At 35.9% G+C, this 16,101-nt stretch overlaps 1 protein-coding gene across 17 annotated transcripts in view; it reads left to right on the forward strand.

The window, feature by feature from the left end:
* The window catches only part of RAPGEF6 (Rap guanine nucleotide exchange factor 6), a 246,205-nt gene that overhangs the window by 152,216 nt on the left and 77,888 nt on the right, over positions 1-16,101 (forward strand). For 11 of the 17 annotated variants that reach the window (XM_074381725.1, XM_074381732.1, XM_074381717.1 and 8 more), the window contains 3 exons: positions 2,273-2,513; positions 9,839-9,996; positions 12,318-12,332. In XM_074381725.1, coding sequence (XP_074237826.1) covers positions 2,273-2,513; positions 9,839-9,996; positions 12,318-12,332 — 414 coding nt within the window. The remainder of the gene's footprint in view (positions 1-2,272; positions 2,514-9,838; positions 9,997-12,317; positions 12,333-16,101) is intronic. The other 6 variants (XM_074381733.1, XM_074381756.1, XM_074381737.1 and 3 more) reach the window with 1 other exon arrangement.

The following is a 16,101-nucleotide window of genomic DNA, read 5'->3' on the forward strand; positions in this document are numbered from 1 at the left end:
TGCTCATGCTACTGCACTCCAACCTGGCCAACAGAGTGAGAACCGACCCTATTTCCAAAAAGCACATACATACATATACACAGATACACATATGTATGCACAAATACATACGTGTGTGTATATATTATTGCCATATGGCTTAAAATAAATTTTTAAAATATAAATTTTATTCTAATGCAGACTTTATGGAAGTTAACTCCTAAAAAATCTCCGTCATTTTGAAAGCAGAAATAATATGCTTTTCATAAACTTGCACTATGCTTTAGTAATGTGGTATCATCCTTCTGTTGAAACCCTGAAATCGGTCCAGATTTTGCAAGTGAATACCGAGTTGTAAATGTTTTAATCAATTCTTAAGGCTTTAAGAATTTCCATGTTACTTCTGAGTCCTTTGATTTTTCTGGGAAACTCATGCTTTTCTGTTGGTTTCCAAAACAATTCTCTGTGATTGGGTTTTTGGTGGCCATATTCACACAATTTATAGCTTAAAGAAAAGGTACAGCATAACTGCTCAAAGCTGTATCTAATGATAAGCTTGAGTGTTTGCTTCCACAGCTCATGTAGTTGAAGACCTTTAAGTCTCTTCTAAGAATATGCAACCACTGTTTCTCTAATTCAGTCCTCTTCAGGCACCATGACTAATCATTTCTAGATATTTAACTTTATGCAGATTTATCTTTGCTTTATCCCAAGGAGATGTAGCCATTCTCACAAGGTGAAAATTTGGTGTAGGCACATAGACAGGGAATTTCCCAAATGTACTTACACCCTCATTAAGGATGAAATTCACCAGACTTAGACTTGATAGAAAGATACTTGAGTCTGGATATGGTGGCTCATGCCTGAAATCCCAGCACTTTGTAAGGCTGAGACAGGCAGATCTCTAGAGCCTAGGAGTTGGAGGCCATCCTGGGCAACATGTCAAAACCCTATCTCTACAAATAAAATACAAAAATTAACCCCGAATAGTGGCATGCATCTGTAATCCCAGCTCCTTGGGAGGATCACCTGAGCCCAAGGAGGTCAAGGCTGCAGTGAGCTGTGATCACGCCACTGCACTTAAGCTGGACAACAGTGAGACCCTTTCTCAGGAAAAAAAAAAAAAAAGAGTTAAAGATATTTAAGATACGACTGGTTGTTTACTTGTTTACTTCAGACCGCTGAAGTGGATTTTTTTTAGCAGCTTTACTGAATGACAGCCTCATAAATGTGACCTTAAGAAATTGTTATATATTACCAATTTTAAATTACCAAAATTAGGTCAGGCATCATGGCTCACGCCTATAATCCTAGCTCTTTGGGAGGCCAAGGTGGGTGAGTTATCTGAGGTCAGGAATTCAAGACAAGCCTGGCCAACATAGGGAAACCCTGTCTCTACTAAAAATACAAAAATTAGCCAGGTGTGGTGGTGCATGCCTGTAATCCCAGCTACTTGGGAAGCTGAGGCAGGACAATCCCTTGAACCCGGGAGGTGGAGGTTGCAGTGAGCTGGGAGTGTGCCACTATACTCCAGCCTGGGCGACAGAGCAAGACTCCATCTCAAAATCAATCAGTAAATAAATAACCAAAATTGCTGTTTTTTGGTAAAAGTAAAAATAAAGCCCAACAATGCTTTTCTCATCTAAGTTTTACAATCTGGCTCTGACTGTAGTAGTCAGGTCTCATCTCAAGTGACATATATAGTTATCCCTTGGTATATGCATAGTGTTGGTTACAGGACCTCCATCCCATGTACCCCAAAATTCATGCATATTCAAGACCTACAGTTGGTCCTTCAGAGCCATAACACAGGTTTTTGTATCCCAAAAATACTGTATTTTCAGTCCACGTTTGGTTGAAAAAAATCCAAGTATAAATGGACCCACATAGTTCAAACTCATGTTGTTCAAGGATCAGCTGTATTATAAGGAATAACGTACAATAGAACCTAAATATCTGTTTCTATAAAATTAGTTGATTAGCAGTTATATTAGTTACTACCCTAAATAGGAACCTGTGTTTTTTCAAACATGCCTGCAGCCTGCCCACTTTCTTTCTCTTTCCCCTCAACTGACTTTCCTTTTATTAGTGTTGGACAACATCAGAAGTATAGTGAGGTATGAAAACCAAAGAAAGAAGTAGATATAGTTGCTAAAGGGTGAGTAAATACTTGACAATGTTGAATGAGACTGTGAAAGTTCAGATAATGGAAAGTGACTGTGTTTATTCTTAAAATTCGTTGTTGGTATAAAAATATTCTAAAGAAATGACAAGGTTTGTTTCATTTCCACAGTGTTCAAGGAGTTACTTTGTAGGACTGAACAAGAGAAATCTGGTGTGCCTCATATTCCAAAAATTGCTGAAAAAAAAAGTAATCGCCATTCTATCCAGCATGTGCCAGGAGATATTGAACAGGCATCACAAGAGAAAGGAAGTAAGAAAGTTAAAGCAAATACTGTTTCAGGTGGAAGAAACAAAATCAGGAAGATTTTGGATAAAACACGATTTAGTATATTGCCTCCAAAACTATTTAGGTAAGTAATGCCAATCTTAGCCATGCAGGAATTTTCACATTCACTGTAAAGTTTTTATTTGGGGTTGGGAGAGGCTTTGGTAAGTTTTGCTTAATATAAAGCTAATGTATCATAAAGTCTTCAAAGAGTACTTATATAAGAATACATTTGAACATCTCCCTGTCACTTTCATGAAGTTACCACTTTCAGATTATACAATAGCATTATTTTGAATTTTGGAAATTTTAGTCGAAATTTTAGTCTCCTGATTTACAAATTGCACACCTTAAATCTTGGGACCTATTCACCAGTTTTTTGTTTTTTTAAAAAATCATTTTTTCCTTGTAGCACCATTTATTCCTTCTTGAATTGTAAATTTGAACTTTTTAATCAGACCTATTTCTGTGTCCAAATGGGATATCACCAAAACGTAGTAATACTTGAATATTTTAAATGTAAATTAGGTCTGTAAAATAATAATGAAATCAGTCCACTAAAGTGTCGTAATTGGGGTTGATTCTACTATATATTACATTAGCAACTTCCTGAAGCAGTTACAAAAGTTCTAATCAAGAGCACTACCATACTTAGCACATAGTAGGCACTCAGTTAATATTTATTGAGTAAGTTAAGACAGTGAATAATCAGTGAACGAAATAAAGCATGTTCAAAAAATATATTAAAAGAAAATACTTGCCTCTTGAAAGTTCCTGGTAGTTGTGGTAGGTGATAGTTATAGAAATAAAGAAATAGTCCTTACCTCTCAGGAATTCACATTAGAAACCCTTATTCTCTATACATTTATTATATACTAAGCCAGAGATCGGAAGATTAATAGATCAAGGTTCATATCCACCAAGAGTTGATAATCTAAGCAAATTGCAAAGTTCTCATATTGCAGGGTGATAAGTGGAGGCAGGAACAAACTTGTTAGGTTTGATTAGACTGTGTTTCTGTGTATACAACTAGAGCCGGAGCAAGAGAAGTAGGTTATGAGAGACCTTGAATATTATGCTAAAGATAACAGACTTCATCATGTCATGACAGGGAGCCGTAAGAAGACATGTGATTTGGTAAGATTTGTTCTTTTAGGAAGACTTCCTTGATGGCTATGTTGGTGATTTGGGGTTGTGGATACGGCACAGTGTAGCAGTGATAGCAGGGAGAACAACTGGGTGGCAACTAGGAATTGTGTCAGCTCTCATCTTAATGATAGCTATTTTAAAATATTTTTTCAATAATTAAAAATCTCAAATATTTTTCAATCAGAAATGCTCGTCTTCCTGAATTCTTATTTCTAGTCAGGGAAACACATTTACTCCTCATTTAATTTTGAACTCAGAGAAATGAAATACCCTGAGCTTTGTTCTTAATCTCACTGATTTCTAAAAGTTCTTTACTCACTTGATCCTTGAGGTGAGTGGCTTATAAAAATCATTACTTTAAAATACCAAAATTTTGGAATGTTGAATGTACTGTAGCAAACACTGTAAGAAAAGGCGTGGTCTCACACATTTATATTGAGTAAGGAGAATGTTAGAGGGGCCAGCTCACACTGAAGAGGTAAGGGACAGTTGGGGATGATCAGAAATCACTGTGGAAAAGGGACAAAACTGAAGATCCAGAAGGCAGAAAAGAATGCACGAGGTGAATTCCTCAGGGCATAATGCCCTGAGTTCCACTTCCAGAAACCTTGCTGATAAGTTTCGTCTGGAATACATCTGTTTCCCATTAACTGCATCTCATTTTGACCCGTGACACAGTTGTGACATGTGTCATCTAAAGCCAGCCAACAGTGTAATTATACCTCTTCAGCTTGTTAATATCACATTCAAACTAGCCGTACTTAAGTTTCAGGTGGCTAAATCAGTATCTCATCTCCACATTCTTTAGTGAAGTGGCTGGGAATTAGTTACTGTACTTGAATTCATCTTTGGTTGCTGCAAGAGGTGTAGAACTGAGGGCGCCAGGAGCAATCAGTTGACTATTTTAAAGTATTATAACTTTATATTGGTACCCAATAAAAGAGGACCATCTGGTAAAAATAGTTTTACTTTAACTCAGAAGGGGTTGTTGGGTCTCTTGCTTTGTGGCAACAGGAAAACACTTGGTTATAAATATAAATATGAATGAAATTATGCACTTCAAGAATTTATGTTAACCTGTCCCTTCTAAACATGTTTCATTAGAGTAAAATGCTAATCATTTCAGATAAATACAGAAAACAGACGTTATCTTAGAAGTCACAGGTTTCTAGAGCCTGTTTTGTTGGGAGAGCTGATCTTACCCATCAGACTGGCCACTTACATTTTTGAGAATGTGTCTTATATTTCTTGACAGTCATTTGAAGAGAATTCAGACAATTCCTTCTGCTACACAAAAGTATATGATCCTTTATATATAAAGAATTCTCGGAAATCATAGGAAAAAAAAATCACTAAAACTTCAGTGGAAAAATAGGCAGAAAAACGACGCAGATGTTCTATATTGATACTGATCCGGGATATACAGTTTAATACTGGATACCATTTTTTTCATCAGAGGTTGACAAAAAGAATGGTCAGGGACAGAATTGATAACGCAATAAGTTTATAAAAGTTCAGACTGGTATAGTAGTATAAAGTAATGCAACCTTTCCATTAAAAGCTTTAAAAGTGGCAAAATTCTGGCTGGATGCGGTGCCTTATGCCTGTAATCCCAGCACTTTTGGAGGCTGAGGTGGATGGAACACTTGAGGCCAGGAGGTCAAGACCAGCCTGGCCAACATTGTGAAAGCCCATCTCTACTAAAAATACAAAAAGCTAGCTGGACATGGTGACGCACACCTGTAATCCCAGCTACTCCGAAGGCTGAGGCAAGAGAACTACAAAAATTAGCTGGGCATGGTGATGTACTACTCCCAGCTACTCGAGAGGCTGAGGCAGGAGAATCACTTAAACCCAGAGGTAGAGGTTGTGGCGAGCCAAGATCGTGCCACTGCACTGCAGCCTGGGTGACAGAGCAAAACTCTGTCTCAAAAAAAATAAAAATAAAATAAATTTTTAAATTTTTAGTAGAGGCAGTGTTTCACCATGTTGGCCAGGCTGGTCTGCAACTCCTGACCTCGGGTGATCCACCCACCTCAGCATCCCAGAGTGCTGGGATTACAAGTTTGAGCCACCGTGTCCAGCCAATAAATATTTTTAAATGGCAAAATTTTTTGATTCAGTAATTCTGTTTCTAATAGTAGTTAGATGAAGATGTATATATAGATGCTGTCAGTTGTTTTATCTATACTAAAACAAAATAGGGAACACCCTAAATGTCCAACTACAAGGATTGGTTAAATAAATTGTGCTATACATCAGAAAAATGACTAGAAGGAAAAATATCAGAAAAGTTGATTGTGATGGTTTCATAGGTAATTTTTTCTCTTTCTTCCATGCTTTCTTTCTGTATTTTGCAAGTTTTCTTCTTGAACACTTGTTATTTTTTAATTGAAAAAAAATGTTTAATTAGTTCAGTTTCACAATTTCTGAGCATCTCCTGTGTGCCAGACCTCTTTGGAAGAGGCACCAAAACCAGAAACTAGTTCTCTGCCTTTAGCAGCACTCAATTCTGTAAGAGTAGGGGATGAGTTGTCATAGGAAAGAAACAATGCCTGCATCTGTGAGAGGAGCAAAGAAAGAATAGTGCAAGGAAAGAACAAATACTTGAGATAAGAATAGGTAATTCCAAAATCCCAAACAAACCGTGATATAATTTTAAAAGAATGTTCCTAAAAATTAAAATGAAAAATGTTACTGATTTTAATTACATCTGTAAGTTAAGACAGAGGTATGGTTTTTATTGACCCAAGAATACTTTACATTTCAGGAAATTTGTTTTTCTTTTTTAAAAATCACGCAGCTTTTATTTTGTTTTTAAAATCACAGTTGCCTAAGTAACATCTTTGTGTGTTATTCTTTGTAACAATCTCAGAAATAAACTGCCCTGCTTGTTGAACAAGAATTCGTATTTTTTCCTCCCTATTTCTTGTCAAAATACTTACTTTTGTTTGCTTTTTAAATATTGGGATTCTTTTTAATTTGCATATTGATGATATGTATATGGCCTTTTTAATTTAATCAGATGAAACTAAGTACTTTTACCCTAAGTAAGTTTAGTGTTGGGGAAGTATTGAGGGATTTTTTTAAACAACTTTGTTTCTGTTATTGCATCACCTTCTCAGGAGATTGTTTTGGTAAGAATGATATGATTACTTGCCAAATGGGCTTTATCAATTCAGCTTTCAAATAAGCATGGTTATTTTGCCAACTAAATACTGTTTCATTCATGGCATAGCATGGATTGTACGTGACAGTACAGTTTTCATTTATGCATCTCACATCTTAATTACAATGAATTTGTAACCAGCTTTACATATTTATAGCTATACAGTGTTGTCTCTGTTGAGTATTCAAAAGCAGAAGTGATGTAAATAGCATGAGTAAGAGATATCAGAACTTTTAGTATTTTCTGTACTTCCCCCCCCCCCCCACCCCGAGACAGAGTCTTGCTCTTGTTGCCCAGGCTGGAGCGTAGTAGCACGATCTCAGCTCACTGCAACCTCTGCCTCCAGGATTCAAGCAATTTTCCTCAGCCTCCCGAGTAGCTGGGATTACAGGAGTGTGCCACCCTGCCCAGCTAATTTTGTATTTTTTAGTAGAGATGGTGTTTCACCATGTTGGCCAGGCTGGTCTCGAACTCCTGACCCCAGGTGATCCACCCGCCTCTGCCTGTACTTCTTCACCTCTATAGTGATTCCAGGTTACTGCAACTGATGCAGTTAACTACCTTTAATAGAAAATTGTAACTTTTTAATGTTATTAAAGTGGCTTCTACTTTATTCGCAGAACTGGCTAACCTCTTTAATAGTTTGCTTCCTTGGATTATTATTGCACCCTCTGTGTCCAAAAATTGATCTGTTTGTTTTCAAAGATCAATTGAAGAAAGACTGTTTTTTAAAACATCTTTATTTTCTATATAATTTAAATACCTTTGAAGGCCCTTTTATCTAAGCTTAGAACATTTAACTCTGATCTTTAGGAATACAGACCTAATTATAAGAAGCCAGTTTAGGGTAAATGCAAATTATTTATCAAATGAGGTATTTCCTTTACCATATCTGTCAAATTAGATTGCCTTTTCTCCCCAGGAAAGTACTTCCTGTTTCTAGAGTGCCTTTACTTAGACCTACCTTGTCCTCCTTTAGTTTTTAATATAAATTCACTAAAATAAATATTTCTCCCTTCTCAGTTTATACTATTCTTATTATTTATTTATGTTTGAGATGGAGTCTTGTTCTGCTGCCCAGGCTGGAGTGGAATGGCATGATCTCAGCTAACTGCAGCCTCCACCTCCCAAATTCAAGGGATTCTCCTACTTTGAAATAGCTGGGATTACAGACTCCCGCCACCACACTTGGCTAATTTTAGTATTTTTAGTAGAGTTGGGGTTTCACCATGTTGGCCAGGCTGGTCCTGAACTCCTGACCTTTAATGATCCATCCACCTCAGCCTCCCAAAGTGCTGGGATTACAGGTGTGAGCCACCCCCACCCAGTCCTATTCTAATTTTAACTTTTGTAAAAATCCATTCTTAAAAGTCCTGTGTGGCCAATCGTGGTGGCTCACACCTGTAGTCCCAGCACTTTGGGAGGCCGAGGCGGGTAGATCACAAGGTCAAGAGCTTGAGACCATTGTGGCCAACATGGTGAAACCCCTGTCTCTACTAAAAATACACAAAAATTAGCTGTGTGTGGTGGCACACACCTATAGTCCCAGCTACTCGGGAGGCTGAGGCAGGAGAATCACTTGAACCTGGGAGGCGGAGGTTGCAGTGCACTCCAGCCTGGCGACAGAGGGAGACTCTGTCTCATAAATAAATAAATATTATTTATGATAATATTTGATAATAATTATGATAAATATTATTTATCCTGTGTTCCTTTGCACCAAAACATTTGCCTTTATTACCTAATTTTTCAGTATTCCTGGGGGAGATAGTATTATTCACATTTACAGATGAGAAAAACAAGGTTTAGAAAGAGAACAAAATTTGCCTGAAGTCAAGCAGCTAATAGCTCAGGTCTGCCTGACATCAAAGCTTGCTCTTGAAGCACTAATCTTTGCTTTCTTCCATGTCTTTCTGCCTTTCTCTGACTCTTCAGCTCTCTCAGATCCTGGCCTTCTCTTCCTTGTCTGACTATTAACAGTCCTTTTGCAGTTTATTTAACAGTCTAACTCTCCATCTCGCATAGTTTTCTAATCTACCTAATATCCTATATTTTACATCTAACATAATTTAAATGTATTCCATATTATTTATAATATTGTACTTTAATTTTTTTCATGATAGTAGTTAAGTATTCTGTGATACTTCTGTTTGTATGCACAGCAAGTACTAGGCAGAATGTTGCATTGGGTAAAATATAGACAAGAATTAATAATAATAACTGAAAGCATTGGTTTTAACATAAGTACAACCCTTAGAAATAGTTTTTGGTTATTGATGTTAATGGACTTCTTTTTCACCGCTATCTTACATTTTTGTTGACTCTTTTGCTTTAAAATAAGCTAATATTTTCGGGTATCTAAAACCTAAGTGACGGTGTTTGTTTCTTTGTTTTTATTTTTTCTCTTAGGTGGATTTAGAGTTGCCTATGTCCCACTTCTATAATATTTTAAAGGAGGAGTCTTTTGTTTGCTTAAATAATTAGACTTGAGAGAATAAACAAGAAATAATGTACTCTTAGAATGAACTTTAGAGACTGTCATTTTCGTAATTCTATTTTTTTTCTGGACCATTGTTTAAAGCCTACTCTTACTTTGTCACTTGAACTTGGCCCCATTATTATCTACAACCTGCCATATTTTTTGGTTTGAATGTAGACTCCATCTGTTTCCTAGATGATCACCAGGATTTTCTGGAGAAAGGGAAAGAGAGAACACTTTGCTATGGTGTGGCTGTGCATTTTTGGATACATATATTAGTGTCCACTAAAATTGGCAAATTTCAAGTGTTCCCTAAATACTCAGATTCAGTTTCTTCACCCAAACCAGTAGATACTAAATAAGACAGTTTAATTAGGATGCAGTAGAATTATTTAGATGTGTAAGTTAAATTTTATTTTAATGTAATTGTTTAAAAATATTTTAATCCCATTTTCATCATTACAATTGTATTTTAAAAATTGCTGTGGTATTTCAGTTGTTTAAATCACCTCTTTGAATTGGTTCTCTTATGCCTTAGTGCACAGGGAACAGAAATGTTTACTACTTAAGTACTCTCAAATACTTTGAAGTGATATATGACATTCTTTTGAAGTGATGGAGGCCTAAGTCAATCACAAGATGACAGCATTGTGGGAACAAGGCACTGTCGGCATAGTCTGGCTATAATGCCCATTCCTGGAACACTTTCATCCAGCAGCCCTGATCTCCTGCAGCCTACCACCAGTATGTTGGATTTTTCCAATCCTTCAGGTAATTTTCATATGTGATTTTATATTGCCATATTGGTACCAAATGAACAAATAGATGGTTAAGCCTTATGCAGCAAATACCAAATTTACTTGGAACCCTCTTCTCTTAACTGTAGACTTGATGCAAAAGGCTAAAGGGAGATTGTCTTGTTCTGTTAATTTGTTTAATACTTCCTCTAAAATGGTACAGAAGTACATAAAAAAGAGACTGCCTCTAACCACAGAATTAGGTATCTTTTGGTAATCCTAATCTAAGCAGCAGAATGAAAACAGAGACACTTCTCAGACAAGATACAGCTTGCCCACAGTGTGGAAAAGAATAAGGCAGACTGTTTTCATCTAAGTGGCTTCATTTACCTTTTTCTGTGATGTACAGGAAAGTGTTCATAATTTTCTGAAAGCAGATTTTTCCTCAAACACCTTAAGCTAAAGTTGTATTTGTCATATATTGTTATCAGAGCATTATAGCATATTTTTCATTATTGTTTGGACTTTCAATGTGGGATGTCAAGTTAATTTTTTTGGATCTATTCATGTCTAGAGGCAAAAATTGTCACAATTGTATTTAAAATTTTGTCACCAGGTAGGAAACCTTTGACTTTGAATAATTACATATCCATTACGTAAATGATTTGAGATGGTTTTCAAAAAAAGGCATAAACAATTAAAAAATGAAACACATAATGGGATCTAAGGAAAGGTAGGAGAAAAACGTTTCTACAAACATAAGCATAGTTGTGATTCAGCTTCAGTTTGACTCTAAAGTTCCTAGCAGCTAGTATAAAAGGGAGGAAACTCAATTCCATCTTGGTATTTATTGGAAAGAAGGAAATACAAGTGCATTAGTAAAGTTCATGTTTTATTATAGCATCTTAAATAAAAACCTCAGGACATAACCTAGTAACAATTTAGTGAAGAAACCATTCTGCACATGGTTTCTTCCTTTATATTTCAGTTGCCACTTAACCACTAGAGATTATTAAACCCAGTAATCTGTTCTGACACATCACACTCTCTACATGGCTACCAGTGTGCTTTTCCGAACAGAGATTTAATGAGTTACTATTTTCCGAAGACATTTGTAGTGATTTTTATGTTAGTGAGGTGTCATTGATGAGACAACACTCCATTTATTTGATCTGAAGTTAATGTGAAGATTGTTACCAAGGTATAAAGTTAATTAAACTATTTACCTGAAAAGGTAAAGTAAGCATTAAGATATCACAGAGGAAAGAAAACTGCAAACTGGATTCAGTTTTTGGTATATAAAAGAAATGTCACTACCAGCGTGAAGAAGTGTTGCTGACCTGAACCACCTTTCTAGCCGCCTCTGTTCTGTCATTCTCTCCCCACTGTTACTTCAGAGCGCTCTTTTTTTGCCCATGTTTGCCACCATAGCCCTCTCCTTGCATGTCCTTTGATCTTTTTTTTTTTTGTCAGTGCTGAACTCAAATGTTACTTCATCTGGGAAACCCACCTCCATCTGCCAGAGTCAGCCTCTCCTGTTGTTTGCCGTGTGGCAGGATAAGAATTTATTTCTGTGTCTCTGTGTGTGTGTTCTACAGCAGTACTTTTTACACTGCATAGAACATTCAAAATTAAAGTGTTTTCATACTACCAAAGCACAAATTAAATATAGTATTTTGATAAGACAAGTATTAGGGACCTTATGATTTGTAGTTTTAATAATTTATATGGCTGTGTTTTTGCCATAGATATATGTAGGACATGGGGCTGAGGGAATAAGGGATAGAGTTGTAGAAAGAGGTGGAGAAGTAAGTTGGATACTTAGCTGGGGGAACAAAGAGAAGAGGTTGAAATTACTGAATTTTAGAAACTAAGTCCCATAGAGCTGAAATTCAGATCTCTGCAGGCGTGTGCTACTCAACTTGATTTCAGGTTGGTTACATTAATTCTTAATCCTTGAGAACATGTTAAAAGGACTAAAGATAAAGATGCTTTTTTAAAATCTGTTCAGAGAAAGATCAGTATGTCTCAGGCTTTTTATCTAGTGATGATATTATTTATATTTGGATTGAAAAAATACAATTCCCAGTTGATTCCAAATTCAGCTTCTTATGTAATTTATACAACAGCACAAAAATTTAAATGAGCTTTATACATCACATATGTATATTATAGGACATGTGTAACAGTCAAGTTTGATTAATGTTTATCGGTGTTGAGCTTTCCTATCTTTATGCTGCATTTTCAAAGTTATTACTAGATCAAGATGAAAATGGGGGCAAAGCTACAGAACTGTTTAATAGTTTGTTTTTGATTGCTTACTTTATGATTTTGCTTTATTTTTGCTGCATACAGCTGTTGGTTTTTATTGTAAGTATCTTGAAGACTGGTATTCTATTGCCCTTGTTTGTGTGTATTTTCTTATTTTAAAAAAGTTTAGTGATACAGAATTGAATGAATTAGTAAGCTGAACTTTTCCTTCTGCTTAGAAGGTAGCCAGTATTAACTGGCTTATGTCCTTTTAGTCATTTTTTTAAAATACATGTATGTTTTTATGTTGGATCAGAGTATACATGCTTTTCTGTAACTTCTGAAATGTTCTTTGGAATTTCCGACTCAATGCAAGATGAGACCCAAAATAATTAGAATTTTTAAATTTTACTCCTGTAAGATTTATAAATTAGCTCTCTAGAAATTTCATCTCTGGTTGAAAGTCCAGGAGTGTGTCCAAAAGGAATTCAAAAAGGAATTTTTTTCTAGGTCTGCATAAAGAACTTACAGCTTACTTCTTTTCACTTAATAGCGCAAACCTTTATTTGATTTATCTCCTGTAGTAAACTTAACTTTTTCTTCACTGAAAATTTCTTATTTTGACTAGTTTTTAATTATAAAGGAACACAATCATAGCTTTAAAAATATTTAAACTGCCCAAAAAAGAATATAAAAGTCTCCACTCCCCAGAATTTACAGTTATTAGTTTACTTGTATATCCTTCCAGAAATTTTATTGCATATAAAATGTGTGTGCCATCCCTTGCATCCCAAATGAGATGTTTTACTTTTCTTTTACTTAACTGTTTCACTTTAGCAATATACCTTTGAATAATTTTCTGTTTCACAATGTTCTACCAACAATTTTTAAACAGCTAATAGAGAATTTTTTTAACCAGTCCCCTATTAGTAAACACTTACAGTATTACCTAATCTTGGTGTTCACGTATCTTTTTGTGTTTTATGTATGCATTATTATATTTTGAATTTTGTCAAAGTATTTTGTGGGAATTTGTTTTCTTGTTATATAAGTGCCTAAAAAATATCATGTGTTTTGCCACTTGGCCTGCAAAACTTAAAATATTTACTATCTGGCTCTTTACAGAACAATTGTTTCGGTCTTTAATATACCACTACCATTTGTTTATTTCGTGGCGCTTTCACTATATGAATTGTCTTCCTTGCTTAATGTCTGTCTTTTCTTGAGTTGTCGTTTACCCACTTGAATGTAAGTAAATTCCCTAAAAGTGTAGAGGCTTTATCTATATCACTTATCACTGTATCTTCATCACCTGGAACACTGTTGACATATAACAGGCACTTCATAAATATTTACTCAGCAATTAACAATTTAAAGCAGAATGAAAAGGTATTTTTTTTTTAAAGATCATCTTAAATACCTAAAAGTTCTCCCATTTTTAGTGTAATTTCAGGGTCAGTACATATATCCTTCAAGTACTTACTTTTTAATTTTACTCCTATAAGATTTATAAGTTAGCTCTCTAGAAATTTCTTCTCTGGTTGAAAGTCTAGTTATCTGAGGTTTCTATTAATTTGTTTACCTATTACATATGCTTTCTAAGAAATGAAGTATGAACCTTGATCCTCCAAGTTTGTTTGTTTTTTTTTTTTTTTTGGACAGTCTTGCTCTGTCACCCAGGCTGGACTGCAGTGGTGTGATCTCCTGGGTTCAGTGATCCTCCCACCTCAAACTCCAGAGTAGCTGGGCCTATAGGCCCACACCACCACGCCCAGCTAATGTTTGTAATTTTTGTGGAGGCGAGGCTTCTCCATGTTCCTCAGTCGGGTTGTTCTCCTGGGCTCAAGCGGTCTGCCCACCTCAGCCTCCTAAAGTGCTGGGAGTGCTGGGATTATAGGTATGAACCACCGCTCCTGGCTTCCAAGATTCTTTTTAAATGTCTGTTTTGCCTTTAAAATTGTACTGTGTTTTTGTGTGCTTTTTAACTTTGTGCCTAAAGTATGAAATGATTGGATCACTTTTCCATTTTGATTCAACTTTATTCAAACATATTGACCATTCTTCTAATCGACTAACATTTGAGTGTCTGCTGCATGCCAAATATTGTGTTTGGCATGTATGTTGTTTTCCTACTAACAAGAAACATGTTTGTAAAGAATATTATGTAATATATATGTAACAATTCTAAAATAGAAAAAGAGGTTTACACTGTCTTTAATGTCAATGCAGAGAAATTTTTTCCTCTGATGTCTTTCCATGAGTTTTCCAAGTTGACATTTGTTACCTTGGCAGATTCATCAAAGTTAGGATTAAGGGGTACCCTTTAGATAATCCTATTTATGGATCTGTTCTAAAGGCACCTATTTGTGATACCTGAATCATTCTTATGTGACCACCTAACAATTTGTCTTTCACATGGACAAATCACTTTAACAAAGTATGGCTTTTTAACACTATGCAGCAAGATACACAATTGTGTGCGCCTTCCCAGAGGATGTTACAGTATATTGGCAGCAAAGGAAGAGAACATGAAATGTGTACAAATTCCCACCCTGTCTTTGTGAATATGTTTCTCTGAAGAAAGTAATAAAAGGTATCAGAACATCTCCCCATTCCCTTAAGGTCAGTCAGTACCACTGGCTAAGGCTCAACTCCCAAAGATCTGGTAAACTGATTGAATTCTGGAGCCCAGGACAGCTGAGGCCTACTTTTATGAGGAGGGTAGCAACAGTAAAGATAATAACAGTATATTGTTTGATCCTTTTTTATGGACTTAAAAAGATAGTGAAACCCATTTGTTCAGTTTCTTGGCAAATTGAAATTTCTGTTTGCTCACAATAATCTTCTAGCACAGAGTGGAGAAGTATATTAGTCTGTTTTCATGCTACTGATAAAGACATACCCAAGACTGGGCAATTTACAAAGGAAAAAGGTTTAATGGAGAACTCGCAGTTCCACGTCACTGGGGAAGCCTCACAATCATGGCAGAAAGCAAGGGAGGAGCAAGTCACATCTTATATGGATGGTGGCAGGCAAAGAAAGAGTTTGTGCAGGGGATCTCCTCTTTTTAAAACCATCGGATCTTGTGAGACTTATTCACTATTGTGAGAAAAACATGAGAAAGACTATTCTCCCATGACTCAGTTACCTCCCACTGGGTCCCTCCCATGACGTGGGAATTGTGGGAGTTACAGTTCAAGATGAGATTTAGTTGGGGACACAGCCAAACTATTTCAAGAAGTATCTCTGATTTTGGTGGATCCTAAAACAGTCTGACCTTAAACCTTGTAGGTTTAAAAACCTGATGATGTCAGCAGCCCACTAAGGATTGACTCATCAGAGTGAAATCTGAACAAGATGTATTTGATGACTCAGATTTCTTAATATATTAAGGAGAGAGTTTGATGTATCCTTCTTACAGAAGGAACCTGAGTAGGTGAAGTATTCTACTTTCAACTTGACAGGACCCAGAACATTCAACATATGTTGTCTTAGACTCCTTCTCCCTGGAATTATATTCATGTATATTCATTTGAATCTCTGAGTCCTCAGAGCAAGTCTTTTTTTTTTTTTTTTATCCTAAGTCTCAAGAGGACCAAAAAATTTATTTTATGAAAATATTTTCCTGCCATATTTGTATCTGCTCCATTTTCCCCTTCTATACCAGAGACTATAACTTAGGACATATTGAGATGAATTTGTAATTTGGTTATTTTTTCCTCTAAAGGTTAACAGTGTACATAATGCTAAGTAGGTGATGCTGGACAAACAGCATATAATTACTTGAGCCCCCCAGATCTCCCAACCTGCCCTCCCTGCAGTCCACACACATACAAAAAAGTCAAAGTAATACATATTCCCTAATTTTTTTTTGAGACGAAGTCTTACT

This window comes from Saimiri boliviensis, chromosome 1 (genome assembly GCF_048565385.1).
Source record: "Saimiri boliviensis isolate mSaiBol1 chromosome 1, mSaiBol1.pri, whole genome shotgun sequence".
Taxonomy (NCBI): Eukaryota; Metazoa; Chordata; class Mammalia; order Primates; family Cebidae; genus Saimiri; species Saimiri boliviensis.